At 32.7% G+C, this 26,150-nt stretch overlaps 4 protein-coding genes across 4 annotated transcripts in view; all 4 read left to right on the forward strand.

Annotated features, from left to right (window-relative positions):
• The window catches only part of LOC144556676 (UPF0481 protein At3g47200-like), a 37,270-nt gene extending 11,126 nt beyond the window's left edge, over positions 1-26,144 (forward strand). The window contains exon 2 of the mRNA XM_078305066.1: positions 25,953-26,144. The gene's annotated coding sequence lies outside the window, so the exon portion shown is untranslated. The remainder of the gene's footprint in view (positions 1-25,952) is intronic.
• The window catches only part of LOC144557628 (UPF0481 protein At3g47200-like), an 85,294-nt gene that overhangs the window by 34,870 nt on the left and 24,274 nt on the right, over positions 1-26,150 (forward strand). The gene's annotated exons all lie outside the window — the stretch shown is intronic.
• Positions 7,103-9,886, forward strand: LOC144556874 (BURP domain-containing protein 3-like). The gene is made up of 2 exons (XM_078305360.1): positions 7,103-7,506; positions 9,253-9,886. Exons 1-2 carry the CDS (start codon positions 7,174-7,176, stop codon positions 9,595-9,597), a joined length of 678 nt encoding a protein of 225 aa, XP_078161486.1. The 5' UTR covers positions 7,103-7,173; the 3' UTR covers positions 9,598-9,886.
• LOC144556677 (UPF0481 protein At3g47200-like) lies at positions 24,514-25,869 on the forward strand. Its single transcript, XM_078305067.1, has 3 exons — positions 24,514-24,844; positions 25,145-25,648; positions 25,838-25,869. The coding sequence occupies exons 1-3, from the start codon at positions 24,514-24,516 to the stop codon at positions 25,867-25,869; spliced, it is 867 nt and encodes a 288-aa protein (XP_078161193.1).

Genomic DNA, 26,150 nt, shown 5'->3' on the forward strand with positions numbered 1-26,150 from the left:
TGGAGCTGGCAACCCTCCATCTCCAATGTCTGGAGAAGAGGAGAGTGATGAAGATTTATTGGATATATAGTCCTTAGCTTTATATACTTTCAATGTTTTTAGTAGATTCTTATGTTTTTACTTTTCTTAGTTGTGAGCTTGTTTCTGTGAACTTGTTCTTCTTTTGTTTTTACTTTGTTTTTATAGCTGTATGGACCTGTTATATTTGATTTTGGTACCAATTTGGTACTAAATCAGATATGCTTTGATTTCAAATGAAATCGGTGGTATATACCACTTTTCTTCAAAAAAAGAATATTACACAGGGAATAGTATATTAATGTTTTGACAATTTTTTCTACATATTGCTTGCCTTTGATCTGAGAGACCGTCATGTCATTATCCCATTAAATATGCTGGCATAAATTAAATTTACTTGTGGTGCTTAATTTGATGCATATAAAACAATGGATTGTACAAAATTTGTTATAGAGAACAGCGTCGGAAAATAACTAGTTACTGAACTTTATAATTGACTCTGTTTAGTGGTTTTTGTAAGCAATCTAAGTTGATGAGCTAAAAAAATGCGCAAAGTTGTTTCAATCATGCTTCGGATGATCAGGATCGTTGTGCGGTAAAGGGTTATACTTCGAATTTTGGTTGTAAACATCTAATTAAGAGTTTTGACTCTCTATAACTGGTGAATATTACGGATTTCATTTCAATCAAAGAAACAACTCATGGAAGAGTTCAGCACCAGATGAGAGATTTAAGCAGCTTAAAAATAGCTCAAGTTTGTCTTTCTCTGGGGAAGGTTAACTCTGTAAGATACATTGTCAAACATGTTGCAGGTGTTTTTTTTCTTATTTCTTGAAAGAATAAATTACCTAAGATCGATGTTGATGATTTAAATTATTTGACATTATTTTTATACAATTTATTTATTAGCTAACTTTCAAAGTAGCGGTTGAAATTTGTTTTTCAATGATCACATGCCTACATTAGCAAGAATGAGGATGGTAGGAGATATGGGCAAGAGATGTTAAATTAATTAACACGTAAAATGTTATACTTGACCCTCTCAAGAGTGATATAGCAATATCTTTACATCTATTTATGATTTGTCCAACAAAGAGGGAAAAAAAAATATAACAATTAAAACTGAATCAACTATATAGAATGCTTTATTGACAGTCAAGTTTTATAGAATTCAATACTTTTAGATGTATTAAATTAAATCCACAAATATATGTAATTTACTCCCGAACATATAACAAGACAATTGCATGCTAGTCTCTTAGATGAAGGCAGACACCATACATGAATTCCAACACGGCAATTCCACACTCCAATCACTAAACAAAAACTCAAAACACACAATCAGAACTTGTTAAATTTGTTGTTACAAATAACATTGTGAAACAAAACATATATTTCATACACAAATTATTTTTCTTAAAATAATTCAATTTTCGTCTACAAAACCTTTTTCAACATCACACACATGTATTCTCATGCGAACACAAACCAATTCTCATGAATCAAGTGTTGCTCATTTCACTATCTTTTTGAATCGGTGAAGGATAAAACGAATAATGAAGGTCATAGAGCAGAGAAAAGAGGAGCATGTATTGGCGAAGGGAAACAAGTGATGGAAACCTTCTTTTTATTTTACCGCACATTAGCACAGAAGAGAGGCGGCTCATTTAGATGGGAATCAACAAAGCCGATTTTTTTAATAATAGAAAATAAATAAGAGAAAAGGTTTCTGTCCACTGGGTTTTGTCCACCATCTGTCCACAGCGTTATCTGATTTCCACTTTCTAACGGTTTAACTCATATTTAAACATATCGCCAAACGACGGAACCTTCCAAATTTCATTTGTCCAAATTTCCGATCAGATTTCCTATTCTCCTTGCTCGTTGTCTCTTCTCCTCTCCTTGATTGAAATCCAATCAGATTTCTCTCTCTTTCTTTTCTCCTTGATTGAAATCTGATCCGACTATCAATCCTTCTACTTGTCTCCTCTCCTCCTCTTAGCCTAGGACCTAGCTAGGTCAAATGGGATTAATCTTTTGGAGGAAGGGGAAGAACGCCGTGTCACAGGAAGCCCAGCCTTCTGATAAGGCCACAGCCGTGTCAATTTTACAGTCCGTCGAGGCAGCTCTCCAGTACGAGATCGGTTTGATTCATCGCACTACGATCTACGATCGCCTCTCTGCGCTTCATATCGCGGCAGCCAATGGGTGCATCGAGGTGCGTTCTTTAGTCTTATCAAGCGGTACTTCTTTGGCGAAACCGATTTCTCGTCATTTGTTTGAATTTTGTTGACATGGTTCGGTGTGCTTGACTGTAGGTTCTTTCCATGCTTTTGGATCGATCTGTACAACCGAACGTGGTGAATAGACATAAACAGGTGAGAAAAGAGCTTAAGTAAAATTTGAATTTTCTGATTTGGTTTCGTTGCCAGTTTGTTTTACAGTATTCCCCTGTTAATTTTACAGTATTTATCTTGTAATTTTAGAGTATTCATCTTGTGGAAATCTGGAGGAAAGAGATGATAGAGAGGCGATATGGAGTATTGATCTGTTAATTTTACAATATTCCCCCGTTAATTTTACAGTATTCATCTTGTAATTTTAGAGTATTCATCTTGTGAAAATATGGAGGAAAGAGATGATAGAAAAACTATATGGAGTATTGATCTTGTCATTTTATAATATTCAACCTATTAATTTACAGTATTCATCTTGTAATTTTACAGTATTTTATCTTACAGTTAGAGCTTTAAGCTGAAATGTAGCATTTTTTACATTTTATCTTACAGTATATATGGTATTATTTTATGGTTTAGATTTATAAATTTTACAGTATACAAGATTCAATTGAAAATTTTACAGTATACAAGATTCAATTTTACAGTATACAAGATTCAATTTTACAGTATACAAGATTCAATTTTATAGTATACAAGATTAAACCCAGTGCAGACGCTAATAACTAACTCTAACTGCCAATAACTTCCTATAACTGCATTTTCTGAAAGTACAGTTTGAAAGTACATTTCTTTTCTCTTGTTGTGCAAGTTGCAATCTTTTTCTAACTATAATGAGACCACTTCAAATAGTTCCTGGATGTTTTGTGATTAACTGATATATTTTATGTGATATATTGTATAATTATACAGCATGTAGAAGTAATTTTACAGTATTCGCACAAGTCAAAGCTGTGGACAAATGGTGGACAGAAGTCTGTGGACAATTAAACGCTTCCAATAAATAAATAAAATATCAAAATAGAGGATCGTTTCTGAGTTTTTTTGAGATATAAGTAGACCAGAACCAACTATCTCGTCCAAAGAACGGGATTAAATATCCTGTCCGATTTATATCGCTCATAACCTACACCTTAATCAACATAGCGGTGAAAAATAACCAAGGCCTTAATCAACTTAGAAGTGAAAAAAAAAAGGTGGAAGGTATAAGCAGACCCGTCCGGGGTTTTGGTACTTATTGGACTTCCTCAAGCTCTCCCATCTCTGGCCGACACCTGGTTTACAAAAATCAAGTAACACATCTGGTCAAACATCTTTGAAATTGTAAGGCCTACGATGTAAGAAAATGAATGCGCACCAACAAGAGCAGTCCAAATGGCAACATCAGTCTAAGAAAATTAATTCTGTTTTTTTTTTCCGCCACTAAGTTGATTAAGGTCGATTTGGCGTAAGATTAAACGGGACCCGTCCCTTGGACAGGATAATTGAACCCGGTCTACCTATATATATTTCGAAAAAAAAACCAGAAATGATCTCCTATTTTGATATTTTATTTATTTATTTTCTATTAATAAAAAAATTAGATCAACAGAGGCGGCTTATTTAATTAGGCTATCAAATGAACATTTACAAAATAGTCCTGAAGTTTTCAAGTATATGAAAAAGGTTTAAAATATTTAAGGACTTATCTAGTATATATTCCGTTAATTGTCATTTAAAGTAAATTAAATATTAGAAATGAATTTTTAATTTCTTTTCATCAAAGGTCTGATTGTTTTCACTATTAATAATATAATAAGTTTCTACCAAAGGATCTATAAATTTATTATTAGGAAAAAGTTATAATATAATAAATATAAAAAATGACACAATTTTTTTTAGTGTTACTAAAAATAATTGGCAAACGGTTTATTGATCACCGAGTAGTGGTTGTGAATATTATATTTGGAATTAAGAATTGGTCAAATGCAATTATAAAGAGGCATTTCAAGAAAATATAAAAGGTACTTAGGTAAACAAGAAGTACGTGTTTTAAGTTGTGTACAAGCATTCCAATCTACCGAATTTTTTTTTTATCTACCATCTTAATATATTAAAATTTGATCTTATGAAAAATTCCAATATTACTATTTACGCGAGCTCAGGGACTCTATGTAGGCATTGTATGCAGGCCATTAGCTTTGTGCAGACAATGCCTGGTTAGATGGAAATATATAATAGAGGCTATGGGTGTACTGGACCACCTTGTTCATACCAGGGAGGTATAATTTTGTTTATCACAATAATTTAATCAAAATTTGTAAAACATAACTACTAAGTACATACAGAAGGAGTACGACACATAACATCTGGGTCCGTACAAAACACATGACCCCTCTCCGTATACTCAAGTTTGGTAACAGATGAGGAATTGAAACAGTTTAAAAAGACCTCAAGTTTGTCTTTTTCTGGGGAAGGCAATCAGGCCTCTATCGTATTTTGCAAGAAAAAATTACCTAACATCCTGATGACCTAAATTAATTATTTGAACTTTGTTTTTGTCACGACTCCGTCGCCGGGCTGGGAGTCGCGACAAGAGAGGCACCCTCGCATCTATCTTTCATCCCGTCAACCTATGTTGCAAACAAAAACACAAAGAAACAATACGGAGTAAGCAACAAATTTCAGTAACCGGTAATTTAACGACGCGCTTCTCTATAACTGACTTAATTAAACAACCATTCAAATAAACTGGATTAATCCACACAAATTCAAATCAAATTATATATACATATTTAACCGGCGATAACACGAGGTCTGGGTTATCAATAAAACAAGTCACACAATATCCATATCATTTCCATTCACACAATCATATCATCTCACAAATCAAATTCGAACCACATACCGGATATCCCATTAAATATGCATCGTAATCCAATACCCAATTAAATCATTCACTTCAAAATTCAATTCAACCAAACAAATCGAAAACACAAATTATAGAAAAGTCCGATTACTTGATAGCAATCAAATTAGAATCCAAATCGAACTGCAACGACTTTTCATAATCAATGCGACGTAGTTAGAATTCCAATCGAATAGGACTCCCCATAGTATTTTTTTTTCCAAAATGTTTTTCTTATTTTCTCTTTTTCAATCTCTCCATCTCTCATATTTCAAACTTTATTTTGTTTTGTTTTTCACCCTAATCTAAGTGAATGAGCCATGTATAAAAAGGTCTTCATACGGTGGTAAAAAATATAGTGACAATATATATATGCAAAGGCCGCGTGGCATGGGTGCCACGTTGGTCCTTCTCCATTTTTTTTTAAAGATAACAATTTTTTATCAATAGATCATTTAGGTTTTTCTAAATCCTTTAATTTTACAAAGATAACAAATAATGAGGAATTTTTTAATAGTTTAGACCTTCATAGTTTTTATAATTATAAATAAGTAAAAATTATAAGTTCATAAGAATTTATAAAAATATGGGATGTTACAGTTTTTCAATGGGCCCATGCGCACATAACCATGAGTAAGGATGGTAGGAGATGTCTGGAAGAGAGATTAATTAATTAGCATGGGAAAAATTTGAGCAAAAGATGATGGAAAGGGTCTCCATATTGTGTATTTTGTGATAAAATAGAAACTGTTAATCATCTATTTTTACTGTACCAATTTGCTAAACAAATCGGATTTTGGATGGGTAACAGTCAACAATTCTTTCTTTCTTGGAAAACTATGAAAGAAATTCAATCTTTTGTTAAAACACTACCATCCATACAGAGAACTGCTTTCCTTATTGTCTTTTGCGCCACCTGCTGGACTATATGGAAACATCATAATGAAATTTGTTTCCAACATGTGAATGACATGAAGGCACCTTCCCCTTCATTATATAAATCCATATCACTACTCTGCCTTCATTCTCAGATATACCCCAATTCTTCTTATGGATAGTTTCTTGCGCCTCCTTTGCTCTCTCCTGGTATGTACTTATAAATAAACAATACATATATGAATCAGATCTTTGATTAATACTTAATAGAAAATAGTTTATTTGGGTTTTTAACTTTCTGTTATTTGTAGATTGGAGTGATAGCAAGCAATGCAGCATTACTGTTACTGCCTGCTCAGGTTTACTGGCACACTGTCTTACCCAATACTCATATGCCCACTGCCATAACTGATCTTTTGAGCTCTGGTATAAAAATTATCTCTCCCCCTGTACCTCACAATACTATAAAAAAATAGTGCAACCGTTAGTAACATTGTACTGTTTATCAAAATATTCACACTGCGTAGCATAGCGTACTCAAGGATATATCAAAATAAGAATACAAGTTCTTAATATCTTGTTTAAACCATTAATTGCTGCCAAAGTGCCTTATTAGTACTTGATATCGTGCTGGATTAATGTCGGTATATATACATATATAGAAATTAAACTTGCTAAATTTTTTTAGTATTTTTTGAATAAAGCATTATTAAATAACAATACCAAATAAGTACGGATCCTGGACCTATAGGTATCCACACAATCAAGGGTAGAGGTGGATATAAAATTTTCATGCTTGGTATATATGGGTCAATTTTACAGTACCAATAACATTTTACTCTAGACTATATAGCAAAATGATGACCAAGCACGTGAATTTTATATATGGGCAACCATTCATCCATACTGAATCCGCCACTGCACACAATAATCTTAATTAATGTGTCTTTTATTAAATCCATACCAGTAAAACTAAATTGATAAAAAAGTTTTTGCCTTACTTAAATATTGAATGTTATTCTGATTGCATAAACAGACACCGTCATGGATTCCAAGACCGATACCTATGTGAATGTAGGTAAAAGAACTGTGGTAGGGGAACAGTCCATAATTATAGGTCCCTTGATTTACAATTCTGCTGCCACCGAGAAGCAGATGCACGATAATCGTCAGATGAACTTGTTTTTCTTAGAACAAGATCTGCATCCTGGTTCAAAGATGAACATGCAATTTGAGAAAACAAATGCCACTGCCAAGTTTTTGCCAAGAAGTGAGGCTGAGTCAATCCCATTTTCTTCAAAGAAATTACCAGAGATAATTAGCCGGTTCTCAGTTCAGCCTGGTTCTGATGAGGAGGAAGCAATGAAGGAGACTCTGAGAGAGTGTGAGGATCCAGTGTTAAAGGGGGAGAAGAAGATATGTGCCACTTCTCTTGAATCAATGGTGGATTTTGTTGTTGCCAATCTTGGCACAAGAAATGTCGAAGCAGTAATCCCAGTGCTTCTGTACTCCTTAAATATCTTTAACCTTGACATATGGATTCGTAAAATGGCATCCACTTACCAGAAAATTATATTAATGTTAAACTGATCATGTACCAAAATTAAGTTTGTGGTTTATTAGTATTCTTAAGATGCTTAGTGATATTGAAGCAAATTATTCAACATAGCTGTTGAAAATTAATTCAAAATTATTTTTAGATAATCTTTGCATAGCTTTATGTAATTGAGTAAGAGAGAAAGGAAATAAAGCGTTGTTTCTATTCAGAAAAATATTCTTCTCTCTTCAATCTTTTGCATACTGGCACAAAGCAGTGCAGTATTGCTGAGTTTATCCCAACAAAATGGTATCAGAGCCGATGGTTCGGTGGGCAAACGATTGAAGGCAGAGTCAAGTTGCAATCGATGGTAGAGTTGATTGTTGTGCAACCTTGAAGAATTGGGGCGTTTTCCATGACAGAAAACAGCAGCAACTTGGTGAATGTGATGCAACCAGCAATTCCTCTCTTCAAAGGAGACAACTACGAGTTTTGGAGCATCAAGATACGAACTTTGCTCAAGTCGCAAGGTCTATGGGAATTGGTGGATACGGGAGCACCGACCGCAGATCCCACACCAACAGAAACAGCAAAGCGAGATGCGAAGGCGCTATTCTTCATCCAACAAGCAGTGCATGACACCATCTTCTCGAAAATTGCAGCAGCCACCAATGCAAAGGAGGCATGGACATCCCTGAAAACAGCATTTCTAGGGAGTACTCAAGTCATGGCAATAAAGCTTCAAGGCCTACGCAGGGACTTTGAAACATTGCAGATGAACAAGGAGGAATCCGTGCAGATTTTTCTCTCAAGAGTACAAGGGGTGGTCAACCAAATTCGAGCATTTGGAGACACCATGGAAGAGAAGACGGTGGTGGCGAAGGTGTTAAGGAGCATAACACCCAAGTTTGATCATGTAGTTGCAACAATTGAAGAATCAAACGATCTTTCAACCTATTCCTTTGATGAACTGATGGGATCACTGCAGACCCATGTAGCAAAGTTCAGATCAAAGGAGAAAGGAGATGAAAGGGCATTCTACAGAAAGGGGGAGTCCTCTCAAGGCAGAGATGGACGTGGCCATTGTAGATTTGGCGGGTTTGAGTTTCAGCACAACAAAAAGATGTCTAGTGCTTCCAGCAGAACAGATATGGCTGTGTGCAAGCCAATTGTTTTAGAAAACAGAGGGAAGAACAGCAAGCATGCTATGAAGAAGAAAAAAAAAAGAGCAACCCATGCTTTTCATGGTGTATACAGCAGGTGGAAGGCAAAGATCCACAATCTTTGAAGAAATGGCAGAAAATGAAAAACTAGCATCAAGCATTGCAAGAAGAAATATTAGAAGCAAGAACAATGGAGATCAAGAGTGCAAGTTCAGAAGAACATAAGGCTGACATTCTGATCAAGGCATTGCAAGAGAAAAGTTTGAAGAATTCATAATCAAACATGGTATAATCAATTTTGAATTAAGGGGGAGTGTTGAAAATTAATTCAAAATTATTTTTAGATAATCTTTGCATAGCTTTATGTAATTGAGTAAGAGAGAAAGGAAATAAAGCGTTGTTTCTATTCAGAAAAATATTCTTCTCTCTTCAATCTTTTGCATACTGGCACAAAGCAGTGCAGTATTGCTGAGTTTATCCCAACAATAGCTTGGCCGAACACACGTTCTTAATTTATATTGTTTCCTCTGATAGGTATCAACGACAGTTCATTCTAAGGATGAGACACCGAAGCAGGAGTACACAATTGTTGCTTCAGGGGTAAAAAACTTGGCACAAGATGAGCTTGTGGCTTGCCATCAGCAAACATACACTTACGCTGTGTTTTACTGCCACCTGGCAAAACCGACTAAGGGTTACACGGTGAAGATGACAGGCAAACATGGGACGGTAGTCGATGCTGTTGTGGTATGCCATGCTAACACATCAGCATGGAACCCGAACCACGTTGCATTTAAACTGCTGAATGTGAAACCTGGTACTGTACCGGTGTGTCATTTCTTGCCCCAAGATCATGTTGTATTTAGTGGCAATAATTAGAGTGCAATGCATGACTAGTACTGTTGGGTGGATAAGTATATATAGACACTACAATGCGATATTTGTATGGGTAATGGGTGTGCTTTAGTTTTGTTCCTGCTCTATGAATATGTTAGACTTCTGTTTTGAATAAAGTTGGATATATGTCAGCTTCATGTATGGCGACAGTAAAATATATATGTGTGTGTTTATAAGATGATATTTGTTAGCATAATTTCCCAAAAATGATCCGTTGTTAAAAACTGTTGAATTCTGAAGTAATTTTGAAGTAAATACGGAATATTGATGATGGATTGTTTTTATTCAATTCTGATATGTTGTATTTAACATAGAAGAAAAAATCAGAATCGGAATCAGAATCGGGATCGGTCTTTTGATGGTGAAATCGGAATCGGGTGAATCGGTTGGAATCGACTGAATCGGATCGGAAACTCGGATTTTTTTTGTCAAAAGCTTGTTTTAAACTAAAAAAGTAATTTTCAACAATTTATGTTTAGACAAATTATTAAAATCAAATAATCCACTAATACAATATAATACAAGCATGATTCCTCTTCAATAGTTGTTTAACCACTTATATTTATATTTAGTTATGTACTCTTCTTCAATAGTTGTTTAACCACTTATATTTATATTTAGTTATGTACTCTGACAACAAAAGGTTGCATGGGTGGTGGTAGTTGGCTTAGTTCTTATTCAAGAGGTCATGGGTTTGATTCACACATGATACAAAGAAGTTTGGATAGTTGTACATGGTCTAACTAAAAAGATTCCAAGAAATGGAAGAGAGTGAAAAATATAGTTGAAAGTATGAAATCATTAACCAGGGTGATTTTTTTTTTGGATATAAGAACAAATCGATCGAAGATAGAGGAAGAAAAATAATTCATATATATCTCATCTAAGGTAAGAGAAAATTTGAGTTTTGATCCGGACCATCCGATGAAAGTTGTCTATTCTACCTCAGGATGGGTTAGGTTGGGAGTCCATATTGCGATGGTCAAACTATTGCTCATTCTAATTGCAAGAATAAATTTAGTTAATTTCTGTAATGTCTGTTTCGTGCTGAAATCATAATTATTTTCAATCATTCCTAGTTCACTTCGTTTTTTTATTTTATTTTTTCTTTTATTTACTTTTGTATGTATGTCATCGTGGATCCAATCAAATATAACTTATTTAATTATTTTTTATGGCATTGACCTAGCAATGTAGAATTGATATTGTACATTATCTCAATTGTCAAAATGAAAATGACAACTAAGATGTATATAATACCTACATTTTACAGCTAGATGTTAATGTAAAGGAAATAATGATGTGGTACATTATAATTACAAGTTGAAAAGTGATAAATTTTTGTGTATATGTAACAGTTTGTGTAGAAAAAATAGTAAAGATCACATCTAACAGTTTATTTTGAGATTCAAGTTTTTAAATTTCAAGTTATTAATGTTTAAAAAATGAAGGTATGAGGGATTGGAGGCACTAAATATGAAGGCATTTGACTCACCTCTAATATTTAATTATTTTCTATATATCTTGTTAATTCTAACATGATACAATTTTTTTAATTTAATTAGCTTGATATATGTAACTTACGTGAAGACACCTTTCGATACCTTTTGTTTTACTTATATTGTATTAAAATGTTTTCAGCGTGCGGCAAGCAACAGCAAAAGAGATAGGGGCAACTATTATTTCGCTATTTATAGTGTCAAGCAACAAATAGTAGTTTTTTATTTTAACTTACAATTATTTCTTTCGTATATACTGTTGCTGACTCTAGTGCTGATCAGGACATCGGTTGTATAAATAGTACTTGATGTTTGTGGGTTGCTTTATTTTTAGTAATTAAAATATTAATTTATAAATAAAGGATAAGATTTTAGTGATTTTTTTGTGTTAGTAAAGATCACAGAATTAAGTACTAAGTTTTTATTTTTTATTTTCATCAATTATGCTGAAATTAATAGGCTGTTTGCACTTTACTCCATCATTGATTGATCTTGAACTAGTACAGAAAACGCGACCATCAATGGTCTGAAAATCTAATGACACATGGTTTTATAACCGTGCCGACAGGCGTCTTGTATGAAAAGGTCGGTAAATTGTTCACGGCTTCGACCCATGTATATATATACCCAAAACATAGACGGTCTCTTAAATAGACCGTGTACGATATATTTCATAATATACACAATTCAGCCATAATCAACCGTGTATGTTCTCCGAAAAAGTGACAGATCTCTTATGATGTATCACTACAGCAGAAAACACTTTCTGCGACCGGAGAAAGCCGATTCCGGTCGCTGATACTCCGGTCGCTGAAAGCATTGTCGCAGATACTGAACCGATGACGTCACCGGTCACTGAATGACGTCACCCGGTCGCTGATAGGTTTTCTGCGACTAATTTTTTTTTGTCGTTGTTGTTTTTTGCTGACGTCACGAAGAGATATATGCGACCACAATTAACGGTCGCAGAAAGTCAAACCCGGTCGCTGATACTATTCTGTCAGTTTTTTATTTTATTTTGTTATTTGCATTTCTCCATAATATTTGATAGGAAACATACAACATTACATCAAATAACATAAATAAGACAACAAATAATATATTAATTCCACATTAAGTCACATCACATTTACATAATTCAAATTTTACTAAATAACACAATAATAATACCACATTATCTTAATGCAAATAAATGAAAAGAAAACTTTCAAACTGTCACAGCAGCTGTTCCTCTTCTTTCTATACTTGCTTTGTCGATTTACTCCACTAATTGATCTTGAACTAGTTCAGAAAACGCGACCATCAACGGTCTGAAAATCTAATGACACATGGTTTAATTTATAACCGTGCCGACAGGCATCTTCTATGAAAAGATCGGTAGATTGTTCACGGCTTCGACCCATGTATATATATATCCCAAACATACACGGTCTCTTAAATAGACCGTGTACGATATATTTCATAATATATATACACAATTCAGTGAGAATCAACCGTGTATGTTCTCCGAAAAAGTGACAGATCTCTTATGATGTATAGATTGTTTTGGAGAGTGAAACCGTGTCAGTCTTCCCAAAAGAGCACTGATTTTTTACGATGTATACACGGGTATTTTTTTACGAGAGCCGTTTTAGATCATCCATACACTTTTTTTATGTAACCGTGTTTGAGATGCATATTTTTTTTTCTTAATTAATATGCCATCTATAATGGCTAGCAGCCATATATTGTTAGACATAGAAAACGAAGACATGTTCATTAATTAGCCACATAACATATTGACAACATTTACAGTCACACAGATACAAGGAAATTACCAAGTATCTATATATAATATTGTCATAACGCCAAAATTACCGGATGTTTTGTACACTCGTAGCACAATTAATTAGTCAAAAGTGATTATCCATGCACATAACATATTCACATGGCATTTACAATCACATAGATAGAAGGAAACAATCACCTACTGTTTCAAGCATTCTTCACAGAACATATATATATATAGCACATGCAAGCAATGCCATCAACCGCCTGCTGCCTATATGGCCTCACATCATCTGGGAACTGTATGCAGGTTGAATTTTTTTGTAAAAATTAGCTACATATTTTGTTGATTTTATGTTGGAATTAAGTACAATTAATGTTTGATACAATACATACCCAGTCATTTAGAATTTGTTTCTGATGCTCTGTCACAAATGAGTGCATTTACTTCGTTATGTAATACCCGCACTCCCAAGTATCCCTTTGCTGCCTCCAATGAAAATTTGTAAAAAGTACTCTACCTCACTAGGGGTCAAGTTGGTAGTTCATATTGCAATAATAAATTTAATTAATTTCTGGAATGTCTGTTTGGGGGTGAAATCATTTTTGGATAATTATTTTCAATCACTCTATGTTTCAAGTTGACTTCATTTTTGGTATATTTTATGTTTTGGTCACTTTTATATGTTATCCTAATTGCGTAGATCCAATCAAATACAACTTATTTAATTCTTTTTTATGACATTGACTTCGCAATTTATAATGTGATATTGTACATCATCCCAATTGTCATGACGAAAATGACAACTAAGGTGTATATATTACCTACATTTTACAACTAGATGTGAATGTAGAGAAAATAATTAAAATATTGTACATTTCACCTACAAGCCGAAAAGCGGTAAATATTTAGTGTGTTTGTAGAGAAAGTAATATAGATCACATCTAACGGTTTATTTTGATATTTTAGTTTTCCAATTTAAACTTATTAATGTTTAAAAAATGAAAGTAACATACGGAATAAAGACATATTTGAACCCCTATGGTATTTAATTATTTTCTATCTTGTTAATTTTAACATGTTACATTTTTTTTTAATTAATTAGCTTGATATATCTAACATACGGAAAACATATTTCGATCTCTTTTATTTTGTATTAAAATGTTTTCAGCGCGGCAGCATCTCAACATCAAAAGAGATAAGGGCAACTATTATTTCATTAATTAACTAACTTAACTTGTAGTGTCAAGCAACAAATAGTAATTTTAATTTTAACTTACAACTATTTCTTACGTATATACTGTTGATATGACTGTAGTGCTGATACAATGGACGGAATTAGAGGAAGGAAAGAGGAAGGATCAGGATAATCGGATGTAATACGTAGTTGAAGTTTGTGGGTTGTTTTATTTTTAGTAACTCGAATATGAATTCTGCTTCAACAAGTCACACCTACCTTTAGCCCTTTAACACCTGATATGTTCCATTAAATGCGCCACTACCTTCATCCTTCATCTAGACAAGGTTATAAGCGCCAATCTTAATAGGCATGTTAAACCTCGACCATTTGGTGGAGAGGGTGACTCTGCTTTTCTTGATTTTATATCCTGTTTGGTATCAGACGGTAGAATACTTAAATCCAGACCATTCTTTAACATCGCACAAATCTCAAAACACACCCCTTATATCTAGAATAGGCCGTACAAGTCTACTCATAAAAGAAGTAGCGACTCCTGAAATTTTGGGTGTAAGTGTTTGGTAAGTACGCTGTCACCATGAGCAGTGCAGATCACAGAGGCAGTACAGCCAGAGCAATGGGCTTTCCAGCCCGTCCAATTTTGGGCCTTCCACATCATCTGATTTGTCATCAAATTCAACAGGAAAGTCTTCTCTATATACAACGTTTGCAAATTTGAGACAGTTTGACTGGTCCTTGTACTAACTACATCATATGATATTATGCATATACTTCTTTGTGCCAATATGAGCTTATGCTCAGCAAGAAATAACAATCTAACGAGGAATGAACAAATGGATAGAGGGTTATAAAAAGAGTTTTGATTGTTAACATTTAATTAAGAATTCAGCTCCATATAATCAACAGAGGCGGCTGATCAAACAAACAGCATATATTATTATAGCTCTTTGGTACCAGATAAGGAATTTAAGCATTTTATGAAGAACTTAAATTTGTCTCTGTCTAGGGAAGGTAATAGATGCTTTTCAAAGATGTGTCCGATGTTTTGTTTTCTTCTTTCTTTTTTTTTACAGAAAAAAATTACCTAACATGTTGATGACCTAAATTATTTGCTTGTCCTTTTATACAAACTATCTGTTGAGCATAATTTGTTTTTCAATGGTTACATAAGCATGAGTGAGGATGGTCGGAGAGGCGAACAAGATAGATTAAATTAATTAGGACATCAAATAATTGGCAATTTTTTTAGTGACCAAGTGGTTGTTGTTGTGAACATTATATTAAGAATTGATAATTGGCCACCGTATTAAATCATAAAAGAAGGGAATCAATTACAAATTAATTTGATATTTTTAGAAATTCAAAAATGAGTAAGGTTGGAAAGAAGAAGTATCATTTCAAAGTACGTACAAACTCCAACTTGTATTCAATTGAATATCAAGAGAGATACCACCCCAGACTACAGAGTAGGTTTGCTGCCGCAACCAATTATTTTCTTGTAGTCATCTATTTTTTATTTGTCAAACAAAGAGAGAAAAAAAGTAACAAAACTGAATAAACTATAAAGCTTTATAGACAGTTATTTAACATTGCTTCTTTAAAACAAGTTTTATACTCAATAGTTTTAAATGTATTAAATTATATAAATACCACCAATAACTGTGATTTTCTCCCGAATATATAACAAGACTATCGCATGCTAGCTAGTCTCTTAGATGAAGACAAACACCATACATGAATTCCATCACGGCAATTCCACACTCCAATCACAAAACAAAAACTCAAAACACACAATCTGAACTTGTTAAATATGTTGTTGTATATTACATTGTGAAAGAAAACATATTTTCCATACACAAACCAATTATCATGCGCAGATATTAATTCTCATGATATAAATCATTCAAATTATGAAAAAAGTCTAATTACCTTATTGGAAATCCAAAAGGCGATGATATGAAAATTTATTTGTAAAACGAGTGGATTAAATTATTTTCCATCAAGAGTTGGCATTAATAACAATTCAACAATAAGTTAGTTTGATGTGGACAAGAGAGGATCCTATGGGTCGTCACAACTATTGAGATGTTTGTAAAATGGTATATCGTTTTATTAATTATTTGTTCTTTTTTGACGGAATTATATGAATTATTGTTTGTACTAGTGTTAGGCGCAGACTTAGAGAGGAATTTGAATATGATAGCAATGTATCGCACAAAGTCCAATGACGAAGACCGGATGGATATATATGTACCAACATGACCGTTATGTATATTTGCCTTTTGAGTAGTATGAGACTTCTTTTAGCATTTAGTTTGCTGTTTTGTTAATTTCTTTAGCTATGTTGGTGCTTGTAATAATTTAGACGTGTAAGAACTTATGTGGGGTGGTGCCGGCTTGGTACCATTTTCACAGAACCTTGTGATTTTTTTAATGAATATCGGTAGCATATGACCACTTTTATTAACTGGTGAAGAACAAAAAGAATCAGAGAGGATTTTTCTTTGTTACTTTTTTCGTTTTGTTCATTCAATGAAGTCATAGAGCAGAGAAAGGAGGAGCATGTACTGGCGAAGGGAAACAAGTGATGGGAACCTTTTTTATTCGAACAAGAGGACAAAAGAGAGGCGGCTGATTTAAGGTTATCAAATGAACATTTACAAAATAGCCCTTAAGTTTTCAATTATAAGAAAAAGGTTCAAATATTTAAGGACTTATCTAGTATTCTGTTCATTATTATTTAATTAAATTACATTTTATTAATGAATTTATAATTTTTCTTTATAGAAGGTCTGATTGTTTTCACTATTAATAATATAAGTTTCCACCAAAGGATCTGTCATTTTATTATTAGGAAAAAGTAATATAATAAATTAAAAATAAATAATGACACAATTTTTTTTAGTGTTACTGAAAATAATTGGCAAAAGGTTTATTCACTGGGTAGTTGTTGTGAGCAATATTATATTTGAAATTATCAATTGGTCTCTGCACGTATTAGCCTAGAGGTGAGCAGGAAGTCAATTGCAATTAAAGAGGCATTTCAAGAATGAATAAAAGTTACATGGGTAAAGAAGAAGTGTTTTAAGTTGTGTACCAGCATTCCAATCTACCGAAATATTATTATCTGCCATCTTAATATATGGAAAATTTGGTTTAGCACAATAATTTAATAAAAATTTGTTAAAGCTAACTCTCCGTCTCAGAACCCCCGCCCCTCTTTCAAATAGTTTTATGTATATTTCTTTTAGTTGTTATCTTAGAAACTTGATATCTTGTACAGATTTTGAGTTATATATTTTATTGTTTCTTGTTTATCGTATTCTCCCGACTCATATTAACAATAAAATAATATAAACAAACCTACCTAATTAATCATACATATGAAAGCTGTTTGGCAACAGATGAGGAATTTAAACAGATTAAAAAGAGCTCAAATTTGTCTTTTTCTGGGGAAGGCAATCCTCTATCTTATTTTGAAAGATACAATTACCTAACGTGTTGATGACCTAAATTAATTATTTAAACTTTTTTCTTTTCAATGGTCCCATGCTCACATAACCATGAGTAGGATGGTAGGAGAGGTCTGCAAGAGAGATTAAATTAATTAGCACGGGAAATAATTGGCAAATTTTTTACTGACCGAGTACTGGTTGGGAACATTACACTAACAATTAAAAATTGGCCTTTACACTGACTGAGGTAGGGAAGAAGTGTTTTAAGTTGTGTACTGGTTTTACAGTGTATGTAATATAACAAAGACACCTTTATAGATCAGTTGTATCTCTATCCATTATAACAACGAGGTTACGAGGTAACAAAATTTGACCGGCTCAAAAGGTCGTCCTACAGAATCTGATGCGATATTGGTTCTTCCCGTAAGCCTATTACTAACTACTGCAACATCGGTACATGTTGGTCAATACAGTCCTTTACAACAATTGCAACATTTTCAAGGAAGTGAAAGAACACAGGAAGGTTAATTGGACAACATGCATGTATCAGTATATCACCAATACAAATTATAAGATCAAATGTAAAACTTTCAAAAAAAAAAAAGATAAAATGTAAAAAGACAGACAACTAGTGATGGTATTGACAATTCTCACACCTATGCTTGAATTTTACACCATTACAGAAATTAAACAATAGATAATGAAACCACAAAAAAAAAAAAAAAAAATCCCGGATAGGATATAGTCTATGTCGCCTGGATTTTTTTTCTATTTTGTTCATACAATTGAGCCGTGTCATATCTTAAAAAAATAACGCTGAAAATAGTAATTTTTACATAGTGAAAGTAACCGTATATAATAAAAACGGTTATATACTGTAACATTCCAATTTTGAATATTTAAAAATTTTATTTGATTTGATGTTAGTGAAACACGTAATTGAAGAAAATTTTATATCATAATTGGGAAAATGATAATATGCTACGCCTATCGTAGAGGGCCTCCGTGCAACGGCTCAATATTTGAGTTTTTTAAATCCGAACAGTCGATCCGAACCATTCAACATGATCTCCATACAAATATGTACTTGCAAACCAAATTTTACATTTTTTAGAATTTTTTTACTATTTTTTTAGATAGGTAGAAAATCACTTGATCTGAAAAAAATGTAAAATTTAGTTTGCAAGTACATATTCATATGGATATCATATTGAACGGTTTTGATCAACCGTTATGATTTTGAAAACTGAAATATTGAGCCATTGCATGGAGGTCCTCTATGCTACGTGTATAGTACCGTAGCCAACTCCATCATAATTGTAACATTCTAGTTTTTAATATATTAAAATTTAAGTTGACTTGAAATATAGTATATTTAAAATTGTAATAAGTTAGATTTCAAATATATTTTTGAAAAGAAAAAGAACCTTAGCATGTTAACAGCCAAGTGATATTCCTACTGATGTAGAGGGACTAAGTGCAAATTAACTTAATATAATTCATGTTTATCCGTTTAAATATATTATTGGACTGAAACTTTACCCAAGCTTTTATACTTTAGATTATTATATCATTAGTTAGTCAAACTATTTTTCTAGATTTCTTTCTTCTAGAAATATGACATAGTAAATTTCTTTCTTTTTGTTTTAGAAGACATATAAAATACAAAAAACTAATTTTCTCCTTGGGGGATATCGAAAAAGGAAGGGGAGCTGTAAAAACAGAGAAGGGAGATCGAGAGAGAAAATGAAAAATAAAAAGAAAGAAAAATGGTGAAGATAAGGAAGAAAAAAGAGAGAGAAGAAATGAGAGGTATCAGTTGCCCTATGAGGTGGTGACGACAAGGAAACGAAGGTGGATGGAGCTTAATTCTCGGTTTGCTTTCTTGCTTGCTTGTGATCCTGCGGCTACTCTTTATATATTGTTCTTATGTATGATTGATCTGGAATTGGATTACATCCTACAATTCTTTTATCTTTAATTGTAATTCTTTAGATGATCTGTGGTTACTTGATGCTTCTATTCTCTTAAATAATAGATTACTTGTAGAATTGCTAAGATGAGCTATCTTATGAAATGTATGGTTAGAAAGAAATAAAGTTATCTTTAATGATGATACTACTCCCATTTCTGCTATATCATTAGGTTTTAAAATAATTTCTTTAGCTACTTTTTGTTGTAAATCTAGATCTGAAAACTCATATTTGAAATTAAGTCTAATGCTTCTATATGATGTTAAGGATCTCCTAGATCAGATACTGGAGGAGGATAAGGAGTCAACCCAGGTTTCTGGAACTGGCAGCCCTCTAGGTCATATGTCTGGAGAAGAATTAGCGGATAAAGACTTACTAGATTATGATTAGTAATCTTTTCTTATGCTAACTGTTTAATTAGCTTTTGTTTTTGTTTACTTCATGGTTTGTTGTTGTTTTTGTGTAATTTCTATTACTTTGTTGGTTGTTTCTTGTATTTTTCTATCTTTTGCTATTGACACTTTATTGTTGTAGACTTTTTCATATTTGGTTATGGTACCTAATTTGGGTACCATATCAAGTATGTTTGATTTCAATGAAATCGATGGTATTACCACTACTTTAAAAAAAAAAAAATTCACCGTTAAGATTTTTAAATTGTTTGGTGGGAAACTAAATGTCTTTAAAATCGACACAAAATATAGTGTACGCCATGTCTAAACAATTAAGACATATCTATAATTTAGATTGTCGTTTCTGAAATTATCAACAATTACAAAATAGTTCTTCTTTTTATTTTATCATTTACTACAAATTCTTTGGATATATTTTTGCTTTCTGGAAGTTGTAGAATTTATCTTCGAGTGAGCATGATGTATCCTTAAGGTTATAGCCCAAAACTCACCATTAATTAGGACATATATATTACACATATTATCTTATCTTATTAATCTATAAGCTAAATAAGATATTGCATTTTTCTCGTGCCCATTGTTGACAAGTCATGAGTTTGTTTCTCCAGGTTGCTCAGATAATCATGTTTTTTTACAAGCTTTTCATTTATTATTCTTGCTCCACAATCTTCACATTCATGTAAATTAATTTGATGGAACAGTATCTGCAAGAGTAAAAAGTGATTATCAGTAAGGGTGTACTAATAAAAAGGTGATTTTTCTATTAGCTATAGAAGTATCTACAATGGTATACTGACAATATCTTTCGCGGAAGTTGTTTCATTCTTGTAGTATATATATGTTGTTGTTAGAATCGGCATACTTGGAGTAGTGTGCAATTCCAAAAAATGTAATATTTATGGAGCACAGGTTATATTCTATATTTAAATTTCGGTTCATCTTGAAATTTACTTCTAAATAATTAATCTTCTTATTTCTTATTCTCATTTTTTATGAAAGAAACGAAGCATTCATTTCATTATGTTTCATTTTATTATTTTTCATTTTAATATGTTTAATTCTAGTTTAAAATTATCAACAATCACAAAATAGTTCTTCTTTTTATTTTACCATTTACTGCAAATTCTTTGCACATATTTTTTCTTTATGGAACTTATAAAATTTAGAGTGAGTCTATGGTACTATGCATATTACGATTTGTTACCGTGCTACGGCTCTATATTCGAGTTTTCAAATCCTAACGGTCGATCCGAACCGTTCATCTTGTTCTCCATATTAATATGTGTTTGGAGACCAAATTTTATATTTTTTGAAATTTGTATACTATTATTTTTAGATTTATTGAAAATCACTGTTTTTGGATGGTCTAGAATTTTCAGATCAAGTGATTTTCTAAATATATAAAAAAATAGTAAAATTTTTTCAAAAAATGTAAAATTTGGTCTCCAAACACATATTAATATGGAGAACAAGATGAACGATTCGGATCGACAGTTAGGATTTCAAAACTCGAATATAAAGCCATAGCATGGTAACAACCCGTGATATGCATAGTACCATAGACTCACTCTAAAATTTATCTTCGAGAACTTGATGTATCCTTGAGGTAATAGCCTAAAACTCACCATTAATTTGGACGTATATATTACACATATTATCTTATTAATTTATATGCTTAATAAGATATTGCATTTTCCTTGTGCCCGTTGTTGACAACTCGTGAGTGTGTTTCTATGAACAAGAACAATGGTATAATTTTTATTTTGAGTAGCTTTTAATTAATTTATATTATAAAAATATATTATGTGAGATGTTTAAAAAAAAAATTATATTTAAGAGTGAAAGGTTTTTCAAATACTTGTGAATGTGTCCACTCCGGATCCGGACCAAACCTAATAATTCACAAACAAGTTATGTGTACCTACTACTTGAAACCGAAATACTAGACCCTAATATCTACTATTAGATGTGTCCGAAATCAGATTCAATCAGGATTGAAACTAATAAGTATATAGATTTAAATTCGAACCTGAACACTTTTAGGGTACAAGTCCAAATATAATAGTATTCGGACCCTACCCGACCCAATAGCACCTCAACTTGTGAATGTGTTTCTCCAGGTTGCTCAGATAATCATGGTTTTACAATCTTCTAATTTATTCATGCTTCACAATCTTCACATTCAAGTAAATTAACTTGATATGTAAATATTAGATTCATATGTTGTTGTTAGAATCGGCATACCTGGAGTAGTGTACAATTCCGAAACTTGTAATATATTTATAGAGCACAGGTTATATGTAATATTTAAATTTCGGTTGATTTTTTTTTTTTTAAGAATAGAAGTCATGCTTCTATTTTATTAACAATTTCGGTTCATCTTGAAATTTACCTCTAAATAATTTATCTTCTTATTTCTTATTCCCATTTTGTCATATTTTCAGGAACCTCTCTTAAAAATCTAGTCATCTGTATGCTATATATGCGGCACAGGATGAGAACGTTTTTTGTGAAAGAAACCAAGCATTCATTTTATTATGTTTAATTATAGTTTAGACTTCATGGCTCACTGCTCAATGACAGATCTTGAGATTCTTTATTTTGTTTAATTAATTAACATTGCGCAATGCATGCCAAGTTGCCAACTGCATAATTATTTAAATCACTCGTCAAACTCAGTGCAGATCTCCAAGTCTAACTTCATTTGTTTAAATTAGTTGACTTACACAAGTTCAGATCACGCGGATATCTACATCCAGCTGCTCATGATGACATCTTAGTCAGACAGTTATTACTTAGAGAAAAGATTTCTATCCACTGGGTTTTGTCCACTATTTGTCCACAACCTTATCCACTCTCATCTAACTGTTTTTTTTACAGTATACAAGATTCAATTGAAAATTTACAGTATTATTTGAACATTTTACAGTATACGAGATTCAATTTTACAGTATATATTTTACAGTATGCAATATTCAATTGTAAATTCTACTGTATACAAGATTTAATTTTTACAGTATACAAGATTCAATTATAAATTCTACTGTATACAAGATTCAATTTTATAGTTCTGCTGATTCAATTTTACAGTATACAAGATTCAATTTTACATTATACAAGATTCAATTGAAATTTTTTAGTATACAAGATTCAATTTTACAGTATACAAGATTCAACCCAGTACAGACGCTAATAATTACCTCTAATTGCCAATAACCGCTAATAACTAACTCTAACTGCCAATAATTTCCTATAACTGTAATTTCCGAAAGTACAGTTTGAAAGTACATTTATTTTGTCCTGTTGTGCAAGTTGCAAACTTTTTCTAACTATCATGGGACCACTTCAAAAAGGTTACTGGATGTTTTGTGATTAACTGATATATTTTATGTGATATATTAAATAATTATACGTGTAGAAGTAATTTTACAATATTCGCGCAAGTTAAAGCTGTGGACAAATGGTGGACAAAAAGCTGTGGACAATTAAACGCTTCCATAACTTACAGTTGTTGAATGGGGAAATAATCTTCCACTTCTTACAAAGATTACAATATATAAATGACAGACAAAATGTACGAAAAACCAAAACATGATAGCAATACATAATACTAGATCATTATAGTAAAAAGTAAAGAGTGAGGCCATGATACTATGCATATTGATCTGTACTATGGATCAACATGGTCCCTTTTAACAATCACACAGTCAATTTAATCCATTCAACATGATCATCAAATTAAAATTAATGCACTTGAAAACTAAATTTTATATAGTTGAAACTTTTTTACTATATTTTTAAATAGGTAGAAACTCACTACTACTGAATGACAGATAATTTTAGATCAAGTGATTTTCTACCCTATCATAAAAAAACAGTAAAAAAAAAAAACAACAACAAATGTAAATTTTGATTTACATGTAAATTTTCAAATGAATATCATATTGAACGTTTCAGATTGACTGTTTGATCTTTGAAATCAAAAATATTGATCCATATATAGTATTGACCAATATGCGTTATGAATAGTTACCAATGAGGCAATGAGTCACACAAAAGTAAATTAGTCAAATTAGTCCATAATAGTTAATAATTAAATGTTTTCGTACATAATTAATAAACTAACTTGATAGACGGGGGATTAATTAATTTTCACCTTTTGATGAAAGCTGAATCTATTTGAAATGGAAACTTTTGAATGGAATCATTTTCTAATATCTATTCCAAAAGGAAACCTCTGAAATGTCGAGCCCATTAAATAAATTGCAATCTCGATTCAATAAATTATAAAATGATACCTTCACGTGAGAATCACATGTTTATTGCATGTGTCGTTAGATTAGAGCTGGTGAAGGTCCTATCACTCTCCAAGCTCTATCTTATAGCTCAGCGTGATAGAGCTTTGACCATGAAAAAATATTATTGAGGAGGCAAATAGTGAAGTGATGGGGCCACACTAATGATCAATATAAAGACAAATGTTAAAGGACGTTTTGTTTAAGTTGAACCAAAACTTTTCCATTCACCAAAAAATATCAATGGAAGAATCCTAGATAGTTTTAGATCTCGAAGCCTCTGCTCTGTCAGAATCAATGCAATCTAACAAATTATGGGGCAAAACTAACGAGGCAAAGAATTTCACCATCTTTCGCACACCACATAACATTTCCCAAAGCAAGAAGAAACTCTTCGAGCCCTCTGTCATCTCCATCGGCCCATTCCACCATGGTCAAAAGCACCTCCGGGCCATGGAGGAGCAAAAATGGCGGTTCTTGGAGGATTTCTTGTCCCGTGGGAACCACTTAAGTTTGGATCTCTGTATATCAGAGATGAAATTGCTAGAAAAGAGAACACGGAGGTGTTATAATGAGACAGTTGATCTTGACAGCAATGCATTTGTCGAGATGATGCTGCTTGACGGATGTTTCGTGCTCGAGTTGTTTTTAAAATTTTACGAAGGAAATTTCAATTTTTTTTTGGAGTTTGGCTGGAATTCACCTTTTGTACTTTTTGATTTTCTACTTCTAGAGAACCAAATTCCCTTCTTTATAGTGGATAAGTTGTACGAGATTGGTTTAAACCAAGAAGATAGAAATAATTTTATTAATTATCTTATTCAGTTTTTGTCCGAAGAAATAACAGGTGATTCCAAAGACTCCATAAAACTACAGCCTCTACCAGCTGAAATTCATCATTTGGTCCATCTCTATTATCACTGTTTAGTGCCCAAGCCAGAGGAACCAGCTGCACTGAGTTCCAAATCATTTGATCATACCAGAATTCTCGGCCCCAATATAATCAAAGGTTTGCTCACAAGAAGATTTCGTCATTCGACATCTCGAAACTTGTCAGTGGCATTGCCGAATTCTACCGGGAATATATCCTCAGAGGTGATCCCTTCTGCTACTGAACTCAAACAAAAGGGCCTGAAATTCACACCAAAGGTCAACCCGAAACATATGCTTGACATATCATTTGAATATGGTGTCTTGAAAATCCCAAAACTGAAAATCGGCGATTTCACTAAGCCTATTTTCGCAAACCTTATAGCATTTGAACATTCCAAATATGGCAAAAAGCATAGACCCTTTGGAAGGTTTGTAGAATTTTTGGATAATCTAATCAACACACCAAATGATGTGACAATATTACAAGAGTGCGGAATCATTGAGAACTGGCTAGGGAGTGAAGAGGAGTTGGCTCATTTCATCAACCATCTCACCGAAGGTAATTGTGTTGGGCAAGATCACTATTTGGTGGGATTATACATGGAAGTCAACAGATACATTGGATTAAGATGGAACAGACATCGAGCAAAATTTATTCGTGATTACTTTAGCAACCCATGGACAATAATTTCTCTCTTCGCTGCTTTCATACTTCTAGTTCTTACATTTGTACAATCTTTCTTTGCAGTTTTTGCCTACTTCCGTCCCCCAAAACCATGATACTTTTTAACTTTCACAGTACTGTTTCGGGCTTCTAAATTGAACTAGAGAAAAGTGGCCTTACCATGTATGTTAGGAATGAGTTGTTATATTAATCGTTTTTTTTTTCTTCCTTGTTTGTCATTCCTTTTGATGTTCTATCTGGTTTGTCTTTTGTTTTTGTAATTTGCTACGAAGTTTTATTAAAAAGCACCTTGTAACTCTGCACTATATATATTTGGTTTCCTTTCCTTTGTTTCTTTTACTATTCAATTTTCATGGTTATTTTAAGCACCGGGTAC

Source organism: Carex rostrata, chromosome 7 (genome assembly GCF_964058835.1).
Source record: "Carex rostrata chromosome 7, lpCarRost1.2, whole genome shotgun sequence".
NCBI lineage: Eukaryota > Viridiplantae > Streptophyta > Magnoliopsida > Poales > Cyperaceae > Carex > Carex rostrata.